We start from the raw sequence: 14340 nt of genomic DNA, 5'->3' as shown, positions 1-14340 counted from the left end.
GCTGTCACTATGTGGCATAACAAATGACATATAACATGCAGCAGCGGTTAGAATAAGCTAGAATGTTCAGAAAGGACTACAGATTTGTCAAAAGAGATCCAATTACACACTCATCAATTCTAATACTCTACCTTGGGAAGTTTCCGCTACTACTGTATATGATTTAGTGTAGTCTTTTCTCCATAGTGTGACTTAGAAACATCTGTATCAGAATGGATTCATTACTACAAAAGTCTTGTTGTTTGCTGTTGATAATTGCCATCAAGTTGACTTTGACTTAGGGGGACCCTATGAATGTGTCTAATAATGCATCTGGATTCAAGTTGGAAGGACTTTTAGATGCTGATATGCTTAGATGTGAATGTGCAAAGCTACACAATACATATACAGTGGTACCTCGGGATACGAATTACCCAGGTTACGAAATTTTCGGGATACGAAAAAATCCCATAGGGAATTATTGTTCCGGGTTACGAATGTTTTTTTGGGTTACGAAAAAACTTCGGCGCTATTTTAAAAGGAACCGCGGCTTTTCCCCATTAGCGCCTATGGCATTTCGGCTTACGAAGGCTTTTCGGGTTACGAAAGCGGCCGCGGAACGAATTAAATTCGTAACCCGAGGCACCACTGTAATAGGAACATGGAATGCAAGAAGAATGAAATCAGGAGACGATTGCAGTTGTTAACTGCCATCAAGTTGATTTCAACCTATGATGACCCTATGAATAAGAGCCCTCCAAATCAACCTGTTATCAACAATCTGCTCACGTCTTGCAAACTCAGAGCTGTGGCTTCTTGGTTTGAATCTATCCACGTGTAACATAGTCTTCCTCTTTTTCCTACTGCCTCCTATGTTATCAAACATCGTTGTCTTTTCTAGTGAGTAATCTCTTTTCATGATATGGCCAAAGTATGACAATCTCAGGGGCTGTACTGTGCTGCCTCTTTTCGCACTGGATTGGGGCCAGGGCTGCCTCACTGGCAACCCTGTGGCCTCAATCTGGTGTTTTTCTGAGGTACAGAGAAGCGGCAAAATGCTGCTTCTCCATGGCCCGGAAAAGGGGTGTCCTTGGGGCTTCATGCCCCCAGACACCACAGCACTAAAGAGGAGAAAGGGGTGGCCCCTTTCTCCTCTGCATCGTTGGTGTGGTCATTTGGTTGCCGTGCCAACGATGTGCACGCCCAAAAGGAGCTCCGAAACGGAACTGCTTTTCGTGCAGCTGGTAAGGCACGATAAGCTCCCTCCAGCGATGTGGTGACGTGTCATGTGTGATGTGCCATTTGGACGCATCACATAGGACATGTCATAGATGCAACCCTCGTGTGGGCGGGGCCACGCAATCATGGCAGCGCCCACACGCGCTAGGGCTTGGGAGCGTGTAGTTACTGCATGCTCCCAAACCCTAGTATCGACGGCGGTACACCACTTTGTGCCCATGTGTACCAGGCCTCAGTTTAGTCATCTTGGATTCTAGAGAGAGTTCAAGCTTTATTTGCTCTAGAACCCATTGGTCTGTATCTTTAGTAGTCCACAGTATCTGTGGAACTCTTCTCCCGCACCACATTTCAAATGAGTTGATTTTCTTCTGATCAGCTTTTCTTCACTGTCCAAGCTTTTACAACCACACACAGAAATGGAAAATACAGGGTGCCCACGTCATACGCTGAAAGCTGTGCGGGGAGAAGGGGTGGCGCGTCCTATAGGGACTAATGGGGCGCGTGCCTATGGTGTGTGTGCGCTACTGCGCTGCCGCATGCACGAGCTCCATAAATGGGACTCGAGTATAGGCGGTACTTGCTTTATGTGGGGGAGTCCGGAATGGATTCCCCACGTAAAGCAAGGGCGCACTGTGTGATGCCATGGACCATCCTGATTTCTTGACTGTAGTCTCCAATCTGATTAATGACTGAGCCAACAAGGTATGAAAAATCTTGAAAAATTTCAAGGTCCTCATCGTCTGCTTTAAATCATCTATGTTCATTCTTTTTGCTTTCTTAATAAATGCTACTGTACATCTTGGACAACTGTAAACCTTTTTTTGCACTTTCTTCCTTGATTTTCTTCAGCAGTCGTTCCAAGTCTTGTTATTTTCTGGTAGTAGTATGCGGCCCACCTATTTCTTTAAGAGCAATCTGTAGTTTTTTATGACCTACGCAATCAAAAACTTTACTATAATTTATAAAGCCCAGGCTGATCTTCTTCTGAAATTCTTCAGTGCACTCCATCATCCAATGTACTTTTGCAATATGATCGCTAATGCCTTTTGTTTTTCTGAACCCAGCTAGGATATCTGGCATTTCTTGCTCCACATATGATAAAAATCTTTGTTGTAGCATCACTTTGCTGGCATAGGAAATTATTGCAATGGTCTTGTGGTTACAGCAATCCCTGGTGTCCGTTTCTTTGGGAATTAGAATTTACATTCAGTGTTTCCAATCTGTGGGCCATTGTTTTGTTTTCCATATTTGTTAACAGATTTTAGTTAGAACTAGAGTAGATTCTGCCTTGGTATCTTGAAGCAGCTCTATCAGTTTGCCATCTGGCAATTTATTTCTCACAAGTGCTCCCAGTGAAGCTTTCTAAAATTGTAGGTTCGTCTTCAAACAGTTCTGTAGACAGAATGAACCTGTCTACAGAAGTGTATCTTTCTCTAAAAAGAATTTTATTTCTTTATTGCAGGATTTCTACTCCACATTTCCACTTCAAAAATAAACACTCAAGACAGCCAGTTCCATAAGTTAACATAAAATAAAAGAAAACAGCAAATAAGAGAAACCTCAATCAAGGAGGAAAGGAAAAGAAAAAAAAACACCACTGCTGCCAAACCCACCTTAATCCCTCCCTTTTAAATAAAAAAATATGTATAGGTAGGCAGAATATTATTTCATACACCATGATACATTTTTATTTTTACTCTGAAGGTTACATTTATTCTAGTATGCTGTGACACTGATAGCAGGACTGATACATTCATTCACAAACATTTCCCACACACCCTTACCTCTTTAAGAACAAGGACACAGTTCCCAGGTCCCACAGATTGTGGTAGTTCAGCAATTCTACCTTTGTTAAGGTATGGCCCTGAGAAGCAGCGGTGGTTGAAGTAGATCTTTGGACAGTAGTATTTACCATTTGTTACAACTGGAAAAGTAACATAGTTTCAGAAAAACAATTGTTGACACATTCAATACTTAGAGAAAGTCATTTAAACTACAGAGTGAAAAGAACAATTAGACTTTTGCATGTATATACACGGATTTTTTATACACGGATTCAAGCATCCATGGTTTGAAAATGTTCCAAAAAAGTATAAAATCAAATATCAATCCTTGATTTTCCATTTTTTATAAGGGGCACCATTTTGCTATGTCATTATATTTAATGGGACTTGAGCATCTATGGATTTTGTTATCCACAGGGGATCTTGGAACCAAACCCCAGCGTATAACAAGGGTCCACTGTATACATCTATGTGTGTGCACAGACACAGACACACAGACAGAGACAGACAGAGAGAGAGAGTTGGCCCTTTGGAGCCATGGGCTCTAGATTCATTAATTCAATCATTTGTCAATTGTCTGGTTCCATATTATTAAATGACAGTGACCATATTATTAAATCCCATATTATTAAATGGCAGTACCAAACCCTACATGGATCTGACGGACCCACTGAAAACAGCAAAAGAGGGCAATCCGGGGAGAAAGTGGATCTCTCTCACTTGCTTATGATTTTTATTTATATATTAAAATATTTCTATCCTCCCTGTTATCATGGGATCTCAAGATAGCCTGCAATATAAACACAATTTCTCCACATAATGCCTTGTAACTTTCACTCTCCTTGATCAACAGCTTCTATGTTGTTGTTTTTTTCTTTTAATTGTCCCTATGGAGAGCCAAACAAGTAGAGCTGAATGTCCCCCTTCCACCTTTAAAATTCTATGAATCTAACTCGAGCAAATCATGCATCATCATTTGGCCAGATTCAGCTACAAAACTATATCAAAGTATGGGCAATGCTTTCTGCTCTAACTTTAAATGAATAAACTTTTTTGCTCTGTTTCTTAACTCCTGCTTCTTGTAAATTGTTCAGCATGAGCCTGTGGTAATATTGCAGCCTGTTCTGGATGGACTCGAAGTCTGTTCTGGTTGTGCCCCCTCTGAAAAACAAGCTTGGGGGTGCCCTTGGACCCAGTGTTTCTGGAAAGCAAGGTTGCTGTGGTTGTCAGGACAGCCTTTGCTCAGCTTTGGCCACATGTTTTAGTTACCTCCCAATAAGACTACTGTAATGTGCTTTACATGGGGTTGCCCTTGAAAAATGTTTGGAAGCTGCAGCTAGTGTTAAATGCAGCAGCCAGACAGATCAGATGTGCGTTTTAGAGACCATATAACACTGGTCTTGCAAGAACTGCATTGCCAAGATATCTGAAAGACTGCCTCCTCCCATATGAACCTGAAGCAGGCTTTCTTTGTAGCACCTCCTTGACTGTGGAACTCTCTACCCAGGGAGGTGAGGCTAGCCCGATCTCTTTTAAGCATCTGGCGGACAGCCAAAACTGTGCTGTTCCATATGGCATTCAAAGTTTGAAATTACTGTTTAAACTATTTTAAAACTGGATTCTAGGATTATTTTAGACTTCTTTTAATAATTTTTAAAGAACACAGCCCTCTAGGCATATAAATGGGCCCAATCAGAGGCTTTATAAAGCTCTTGATTTTGATGACAATTTGGGATTACAAAAACAGGCCAGATGACATCTGTTAAGCAATGTCATGATGCATAATGGATGAACTATGGTGGGGTACAGACCACCAGAAAGAGGCGCCTACCTGGCACCTCTCTTTGCTCCGCAGGAGTGCCACAGCAACCAAATTGTGCGGCGCTGCTGCGGAGCAAAAAAGGAGCGCCCGAAACCTGCGACGCCGCAAAGCACCAGAGCTGGCGTGCCCTGTCTGGAAGTGGCGCAGCTGCAACGTCACTGTTATGCGCCTCGTCTAGTGGGTGCGCTGCACCTGTGGCGCCCTCGCCACATGTGAGGGTTGCGTGTGTGGGTGCTCTGCCCACCAGGCAACCCTTGCACGTGACGAGGGCGCTGCAAAGGCCCATCTGTTCTGGGACTATGTTTGGTGTGGCCATTCACAAACTGTGCAGACCTGATTAAAAATATTTTTACTTGTCTATATCTATTTGCCTTGAAAACAAGTATTCCCAGTGCTATATGTGTTCATGCTGAAATAGTGCTCATATACTGCATAGTTTATTTCTCAGGTCTGCAAAATAATCCTCTGTGATGCAAGACAGTTAATGATACTAACCTACCAACAATTATTTTGTTCTAGCTGCACTTAGACTAAGAGTCACTTTCTTTTAAAGACCTAATTCCACATACGTTTATAATTGGCAAACATAGTGGAGATCAGATTATATTGACTTAACACCTCTCCATTTAAAAACCAATTAAATCTCAGAATGAGCAGCCTCCATTTCTGCAAAGCTTACATTAGGAAATGCCTCAAAGACACATTTTGCTGCACTGCAAGTCGTGCAGCAAGATTTTGGAGAATACAAATAGATTTGTTTAGTTATTTCAGCAGCAGATGCACTTATTCAACATTAATTCATTCAACAGTTTTACAAATGATTAGATTTTGCCATCTGGCACATATGGAACTTCATTCTCAAACAGTCCTTTGTTTATAGAGTTGCCAGCAATCTGCAAAGCAAAACCCAGTACCTCAATGTAAAAGTGAAATAATTCCAAGTATAAGCAGCCAATGTTTGTTAGGAAGAATCACAGACTCATATGAGTTGGAAGAGACTGCAAGGGCCATCCAGTCCAACCCCATGCCATGCAGGAAATCTAAATCAAAGCATCCCTGACAGATGGCCATCCAGCCTCTGTTTAAAGACCTCTAAGGAAGAGATTCCACTATACTCCGAGGGAGCTTATTCCACTATCGAACAACCCTGAATGTCAGGAAGTTCCTCCTAATGTTGAGGTGGAATCTCTTTTCCTGTAGCTTGCATCCACTGCTCCGGGTCCTAGTCTCTGGAACAGCAGAAAACAAGCTAGCTCCCTCCTAAATATGACATCCCTTCAAGTATTTAAAAAGGGCTATCATATCACCCCTTAACCTTCTCTTCTCCAGACTAAGCATCCCCAGCTCCCTAAGCCATTCCTCATAGGACATGGTTTCCAGACCCTTCACCATTTGGTCGCCCTCCTTTAGACACGCTCCAGTTTCTCCACATCCTTTTTGAGTTGTGGTATCCAGAACTGGGCACAATATTCCAGGTGGGGCCTGACCAGAGCAGAATAGAGTGGCACTATTACTTCTTTTGATCTAGACACTATACTTCTGTTGATGCAGCCCAAAATCGCACTGGCCTTGTTAGCTGCCACATCACACTGTTCACTCATGTTCAATTTGTAGTCTATTTGGACTCCCAGATCCCATTCACACGTAGTCTCGTTCAGCCATGTGTCACCCATCCTATATCTGTTCATTTCATTTTTCCGCCCTAAGTGCAGTACCTTATTCTTATAGTGTCTTACCCCAACAGGGTAGCACTAGACACAAAGCCAGTAATTTGACGTCTTGTGGGTTTTTTGTCTGCAATTACTAAATAATTCCACAAATCATTACTAAATGCAGCCACAGAATTTCAATTTTACCTGATCCTGTCTATCACTTTCTTGGCATTTTGTTGTTCTTTGCCTTCAAGTTGTTATGGCAATCCTCAGATAAATCTATCATGGGGTTTTCTTGGAAAGATTTGTGGGGGGGGGGGGTTGCCTTCCCTTCTTCTAACAGTGAGACAGTGTGACTTGAACAAGGACATCCAGTGAGTTTCCATGGCCGAGTGGGTATTCCAACCCTGGTCTCCAGAGTCGTAGTTCAACACTCAAACCACTATACAACTTGACATTATACTTGGCATTATCCCTTTTTATCTTATACTTCCAATAGGATTCGAAAGCTATCCTCTCCTTCATATTATACACACAAAACACATTTTTCTTTCTTACTAGTGTCAGATGAGTTGAGCTCCTGGCTCTTTAGTCCCTCATGGACAGTCCTTGAAGATAATATCCTAACAAATAAAGAGATGGTAAGCCAAACAAATAAGTAAACAAAGCAAACAAAGATTCATTCATTCCTGCCATTTGTTCTGTGAATCAAAAAAATATATAGAACCAGTGAGGTGGCCAAAGGTGGTTGGTCCCAAGGAATTGTCATGTCAGCAGAAAAGCATGAGTGGGGAATGAGCAATAGTCATCCTAGTCTTTCATGCCTGAGAGAAATAACTTTACAGTATGAGAATGAGTTGCAGTGAACCTTGAGCTCATGAGCTTTTCCCAAATCCACTTCTATTATATCCATAAAAAGAAGCAACTTTCAATTTTAAACTAACCAAAGATTCCCATATCTGAATCTGAGGAACTGTAATTTGTTTCAGTCTGAGAACAAGGCAGAATCTAAAAACATACTTTCATACTGACTTGTTCTCACTAGCTCACGTTTAAACAAACTATGATTTGGGGTATAGATGTCACATGGAACTGTTGTTGGTTTAAAAAAACATGGATGTTTTCAATCTCTGCTTAAGGCATCACACAAACTCACTGATAACTACAACTTGTTCTTGTAATGGGATACAAACATTTTCTGTTATGTCTGAGCTCATCCAGTTTGTAGAGCCTACTCTCACTTGCTGAGCAACAGTATGTACAAAGATCTTGTACCACCTTTGAGACTAACCAAAGAAAGAAGTTGGCAATTGTATTTTACTCATTATTTTATCCATTTCACTTATTTTACCTATTTAGTCCACTTATTCTAATCTCATTGTTTTATTCTATTTATTTATTTTAAACTGGTCAGTGACCGAAATAAAGATTGACTGACTGATTGATTGATTGAAGTTGGCAGCCATGGGATTTATGCAGACTTAAGTCTATTTCCTCAGATGAATTTGGTGGAAGTAGACAAATGCAACTGAGGAAGTAGAATTAAGTCTACGAAAGCTTATGCCGCCAACATCTTTCTTTTAGTTAGTCTCAAGGGTGCCACAAGATCTCTCTACATATTAATTCTACAGACTAACACGGCTATATCTTTGAATCCTACCACTTGCTGAGCAACAGACTGTGACAGGTTCTATTCACATCCATAGCAATGGAGAGATCCAGAGGCAGGGGTTTGAAATACAAAGGCTTGGTGTCTATAGGACTTAGAGGGCTTCTCTCTGTGTTACTTTTCTAACTTTCAGTCAAATGTACATTTTGTACTGTCTCAGCAATAGCACAAATACCTTTTGTATCATGGGCTAAGTGTTACATAGTAGAGTGTCCTAATCTTCCTACCAGAGAGAGAAAGATAATCTTATGTTAATCTCACCATCAGGACTATGATCTAACTGTCACAGTAATCAAAGCTTTCAAAAATAAGCCATTTTTAGTGTGAGCAATAGGTTTAATACTTACTGTTTTTCTGGCTGGACTACTGCAATTTTCTTTTCCTTGTTCACTATAAACCAAATGAAACACATTGAAGAACTAACCTCCTTAAAAGCTGTCCTTTGAGAACACACAATGTGTAAACTTTATAAGCAGCTGAACAAACAAAACATAACGAACTCTGAATGTTCAAGTCTAAGTGAAGAAAGGTTTCCATCTTTATGAACATGCATTTCTCCAATTAAGCTCCCAGAATGTGTTATAATTCTTACACACTGCCCACTTAGTGCTAGGCTGACATGCATGTATCCCCATGATGTATTTTACTACCAGTTTCTAGGGAGTTCTAGATTTGAGACAATATTAATTTAAGATGTCTTATCAGTTTCGAAAACCTTTTGTCTTTTGGAGCTTGCTCATATGTTACTTTCCAGTACAAAGTACACTTTTTTATTATGTGTGACAAACACATATAAAATACTCTGAAGTACTACAACCAGTTCTGCAGAATATTCATGTTCCATTATAGTAATCATATTATTCATACCTACTGCTCTGCGAGGAGGTCTGAGCTGGTATCCATTAGTTTCACACCAACCTACTGGAAATATATTCATGGATTCCACACTCACTATGCATTCAGGGACTGGCAGTTTAGAGCCTGTTAATATAAAAGACAAAATCGTATAGGAATACCCAATTCTATTGTTGGTTGCTGACTGGACAGAAACCACCAAATACAATTAATTAAGTCACAGGTATGTTTGTGTGTCACACATTTCAATAATCTCTCTTTAACAAGACATGCCTCCCATATAGAACTCCGACATGATATAGTCATCTGATTGTGTTTTGTATTGGTTTAAGCATGAGTAACAAAAAAAAAAACAAAAAAAAGAGTAACGACAGGAAATATAGCCCAAGTACAGGTTTTAATTCATAATTATTTTTAGTTCACTGGTGATGATTTATGACACACAGAAAAGGCAATGGTATTAACGTGACTACTGGTGAAAGCAAACCAAATGTAAAACATCTATCTTCCAAAAACAACTTACTTTCCAGCTGTAGCCAGAGATAGGAATCCTTCACTTTTGTAATAGTAGCGACACAAATTTCTTCTGGATCTTCTGGATTTACAGCCTCAAGTTTCATGTTTTCTTTAAAACCATGGTCAGAATTTAGCTAAAAACAAATACAAGATACACATCTAATCAGAAAATGCATTTTTAAGAGTACTGGACTGAAATGCCACTGTGAAAATTACTCAGAACATGCTTATTATACTAGTACTAAAAGGGATGCTTAGGAAAATCCAACAAGGACTCTAATGGTCAATTCAGAGTAACTTCTAATCATCAAGCAAAGCCTCTTTTAGATCATTGTAAGAATTCTAATTCACCAGTCATACAAGTATTAAAACATCTGGATGTATTTTCAGCAGAGTATGTGAGGTACTCTGCTTGAAACCCAAATATCTGCAATATTTGAAATCAAGATAGGTTCCTTTTTCAGCTTTTGCCACTGCTAGCCATTCCAACAGGCAGCAGCAGCAGGAAAGAAGAAAGGGAATGGCCATCCTCCAAACTCTGTTGAAACACTACTTTGTTTTCCTCCCTGCCCCTCCCCTCTCTTTTCCATACCCTTTTCCTATAGATAGGCCTTTCACCATTATATATGTATAGGCAGGAACTATCTTGATTATATTCACTATTGGCAAGCTGCTCTGGGCTTTCAATAAATAAGGCAGAAAAAAGGATATGTTTGGCACACCTAGAAACTTGTTTATGTATGGAGGAAGGCTTGGTTCTCATAAAGACCCAGTAAGGTAATAAACTTGCCTCTCGCTGTACCACTTCAGATACAATTGGGGCTTGCATTATGTTCTCTTTCATACCTTGCCTTGTTATATTTACCACAGGACCTTAACAAAAGCTACTCCTAAATGTAAGAGGACTCTCTATATCTTATGAAGGGACCACATAGCTTAGTCACTAGCAGAACTACATCTTCAAAATCTAGTGGCAACATGTTTTTACTGGGAATATGAATTGCTGGGATTTCTGCTAGGAAATAATTCCAGATTCATTGGAATTTCTATAGCAGCAAGAGGACTTGCCCATCTGTTGGGTTAGACTGTGTAGTATGTTGTGAAATCATGCTCTTAAAAAAAATATTTTATTCTTTATTTTATTTTTATGTGCTGTGACTAACATGCTTGGTCAATAAAATATATGCCAATCAATGAACATATTTAACTGTGAATGCTCACTGAGGGAAAACAACTTTGGGGAGCAGCTTCAGCACCACATTGCTTGAGATAGTCTGCCCAGTCAAAGTCATGTCCAGGATAACCTATGAATGAACAAGAAAAGTCAATCTTGTTAATAAAGCATTTAAATAATAAAGCATTTTAAATAACACACTTTCTTGAAAAAGGTCAGAGTAGCATTCATGAACCCCCCTATCCCATGTCCATTATCCTAATGACCATCTTCTGAGGTATATCAGGCTAACAGACTGTAATTTATCTTAGGTTCAATTAATGAGCTTCACAGGTTTGTGAGACTTTAACCAAGGACTCTCCAATCCTGGTCCTACAAGCCAACATGAACTCCTTTATTTAATAAGCTCGTCTATTACATGAATTGTTCTTAAAGACATCATCAGCTCTTCATTCTCAGACAAAGGTTTACAGAATATAATATTTGAAGAATATATAACTAACATCCTTCCCAGACATGGTTTTATAGTTGCATGGGAAGAATGACCTCTCATGCTACTATGCTACTAAACTGACCATCTGAAGTCTATGAAAGCTCATGCTGCCAACTTCTTTCTTTCAGTTAGTCTCAAAGGTGTTACAAGATCTCTCTACACACTAATTCTACAGACTAACATGGCTCTATCTTTGAATTCTACCACCTGGACAATATATCTAGATGACTGTTGATAGGGGAAGAGAGACCACATATACAAACCAGGTGGAGGGTTGAGATGCAAACCATTCTTTAAACTCCACTGCACAGGGAAAATGCCAGGACTGTTGAAATGACAGATACAGGACCGGATAGTGGTACATTCTGGTCGCAAATCATCTATTTCTATCATGAAATATTTATCATCAAACACCTACAAGAAAACAAGGAGAACTAATCAGATAATTGAGCATCACACTTTTATTTTCCAAGCCAAACAAGAACAGAATTAGTCCATACAGTCATGTACTACAATTACTCATAAGAAGATACAAGGGACAGTGAAAAAGGTTTTAAAAATTCAACTAAACCTTAGACGAAAAGTCTTAGACAAGAAGAAAAGGAAAAGTAATCTAACAGGTTCAAACAGTTTACAAACAGAGACATTTCTTAATAATAGAAGAAGAATTAACTGAGTGTTTAGGAGGATAACCACAGCTACAATGATAAAAAGGGAAATTAGATCTTTGGTTTATCAAAAGAAAAAAAAGAGTTTGATCTGTTTCAATGACAACAGGTAAAGAAAAGCCAAACCATCAAGAAAGTTTAAAAATGTAAATTGAAAGTGAGAGCAAAGTGCGAATGTTTAAGGAAAACATGAGAGGACAACCATACTTTCTCTGTATAACCAGAACAAGAACAATGACAGAAATAGACTGATCAAAGCAAATGTTATCGAGGTATTTTTCTCCCTGTGACCAAACAAGAAATTAAGGAAGACTAAAAACAAAAACAAAACTGCAAACAAATATACACATAAACACAGGATCTCTACTTGACATAATAATTATTCCACAGACGTCTCCTGTGTCAAGAACTGCAACTAATAAGATGATTACATATATCAGCCTCTGAAGTCCATTAGATATTGGCAGTAAAGGGACTATATTGCATTTGTAGCTAATCAGAAATAGTTAATAATAATAATAATAATAATAATAATAATAATAGATACAAGTGAGGATTGTGACAAGTCAGTTGAAGGGACTGGTAACATTGATAAGCTATATCAGGGGTAGGCAACCTTTTGGAGCCGGGGGCCGGGTTGCTGTCCCTCAGACAACTGGGGGGCCGAAGCCAAAAAATAAATAATTAAACAATTTTTTAAAAAATTAATTAAATAAATAAACTGGGACAAATATAGGACAACATTTTCAAATGGTGGACACTTTTTTTAAAAAAGTGGAGGACACGCAAAAAATTTTGCTGATTTTTAAAAAAATGTTAATATAAATGCATGTATCTTAGGCGTCTATAGACAATTGCCCCCCCCTTGCCCCTGCGCGCGAGAGGCAAAAGGCCCCAGCGGCAATCGGCGGCAGGACCGGGCTGGGGCCGGTCCCAAGGCCTTGCCGGGCCGCATCCGGCCCGCGGGCCGCAGGTTGCCTACCCCTGAGCTATATCATGTCAAAATTGTGATCAGACATCTTGAAAGGGGTAAGATATAGAAAGGTGAGACAGATAAGATACAGGAAATGTTGGTTAAACAGAAGAAAAAGAGTTGATACTGTGGGCACGTAGCTGTCATGATGACTTAGGTCTAAAACACACTGCAGAAATGATAAACTTTGAGACAATTTTAACTGCCTTCGCTCTATGCCAGGGAATCCTGGGAACTGTAGTTTTGTGAGACATTGAGCCTTCTCTGCCAGAGAGAGCTCTGGTGCCACAATAAACTATAGTTCCCAGGATTCCCCAGCACTGAGCCAGGGCAGTTAAAGCGGTTTCGAACTGGATTATTCCTGCAATGTATTTTGGAGTTTACTGCTGCAAAAGTGACACAAGAATTATGCATTTATTCCAGCCACAGTTATGATGACACCTACACAAAAAATGAGAGTTCTGAAGTGGCTAAAAATTGTTTTTGTAACAGAGGGAGACAAAAAAGTTTGGAGAATTTGCAGGTACATTTTTAATTTACAGTGAACACAATACATTTGTTTTTGTCTCTGCAGGATATTCATTACACTGAAAGTGTATCATATCAGAAGTACTCTTGGCTTGAATGCCCCAAACTGAGTGACATTAAGGCTGCAGGAGCTGATTAGTCTTAATTTCCCAGGAACTCCACAAAATTAATGTGAAGCCAATAGGATTCAAATGTTATCCAGTGCTTTGCTGATGCTAGGGAAGTTTTCCATGGCAACCATTTTGGCCCCATAAACCCTGAACATTTAATCTATACCAGTGTCAAGGAACACAACACCATTATATGTAGTATTTAACTGCTCATATTCTACAGAAGATCTATAAAAAGGTAGTGTCAATAGTTGGGAATGGCATCAACTTAAAGCTAAATTAATTCACACGTGTTAGAACCGTAATAAAATCCTGCTCTTCCAGAAGAATAACATAGACCAGTGATGGTGAACCTTTTAGAGGCCGAGTGCCCAAACTGCAACTCAAAACCCATTTATTTATTGCAAAGTGCCATGTCCCTCTGGCTTTCCAGTAACAAACTCTGGCAAACTCTGTGCTGGGATGATGGCACATGTGCCCACAGAGAGGGCTCTGAGTGCCACCTCTGGCATGCGTGCCATAGGTTCGCCATCACTGACATAGACAGTGGTCAGCGATGATGGGAACTGTACTCAGGTAACACCCAGGGAGTCCTCACACCTAATATCTTTTGCCTTGTAACTTGCAAAGATTTAAGCTAGCATCATTCCCATTGCTTAACAGAGCGAGGATAGGGAAGTTAACTGGCATAAAATATCAAAAAGCAGCATTTGACTATTAGAAAATGACCCCCAAACCTGCATGTCTAGTTTTGTGTGATATTTAGCCTTCTCTATTAAAGCACTTTGGTGCCACAACAAACTACAAATCCCAGAATTCCATAGTGTTTAGTCATGGTAGTTAAAGTGGTGTCAAACTGCATTATTTCTGCAGTACAG

General features: G+C 39.7%; 1 protein-coding gene across 1 annotated transcript in view; it reads right to left on the bottom strand.

Moving 5' to 3' along the window:
• Nucleotides 1-14340, bottom strand: part of SFMBT1 (Scm like with four mbt domains 1) — a 116590-nt gene that overhangs the window by 25099 nt on the left and 77151 nt on the right. Inside the window, 7 exon segments of the mRNA XM_042453202.1 lie at nucleotides 3003-3142; nucleotides 7035-7099; nucleotides 8493-8535; nucleotides 9013-9126; nucleotides 9524-9650; nucleotides 10738-10820; nucleotides 11447-11597. Of these exon segments, the coding sequence (XP_042309136.1) occupies nucleotides 3003-3142; nucleotides 7035-7099; nucleotides 8493-8535; nucleotides 9013-9126; nucleotides 9524-9650; nucleotides 10738-10820; nucleotides 11447-11597 (723 nt within the window).

Source organism: Sceloporus undulatus, chromosome 2 (assembly GCF_019175285.1).
Source record: "Sceloporus undulatus isolate JIND9_A2432 ecotype Alabama chromosome 2, SceUnd_v1.1, whole genome shotgun sequence".
Lineage (NCBI taxonomy): Eukaryota > Metazoa > Chordata > Lepidosauria > Squamata > Phrynosomatidae > Sceloporus > Sceloporus undulatus.
This window is presented reverse-complemented; position numbering and strand designations above follow the sequence as displayed.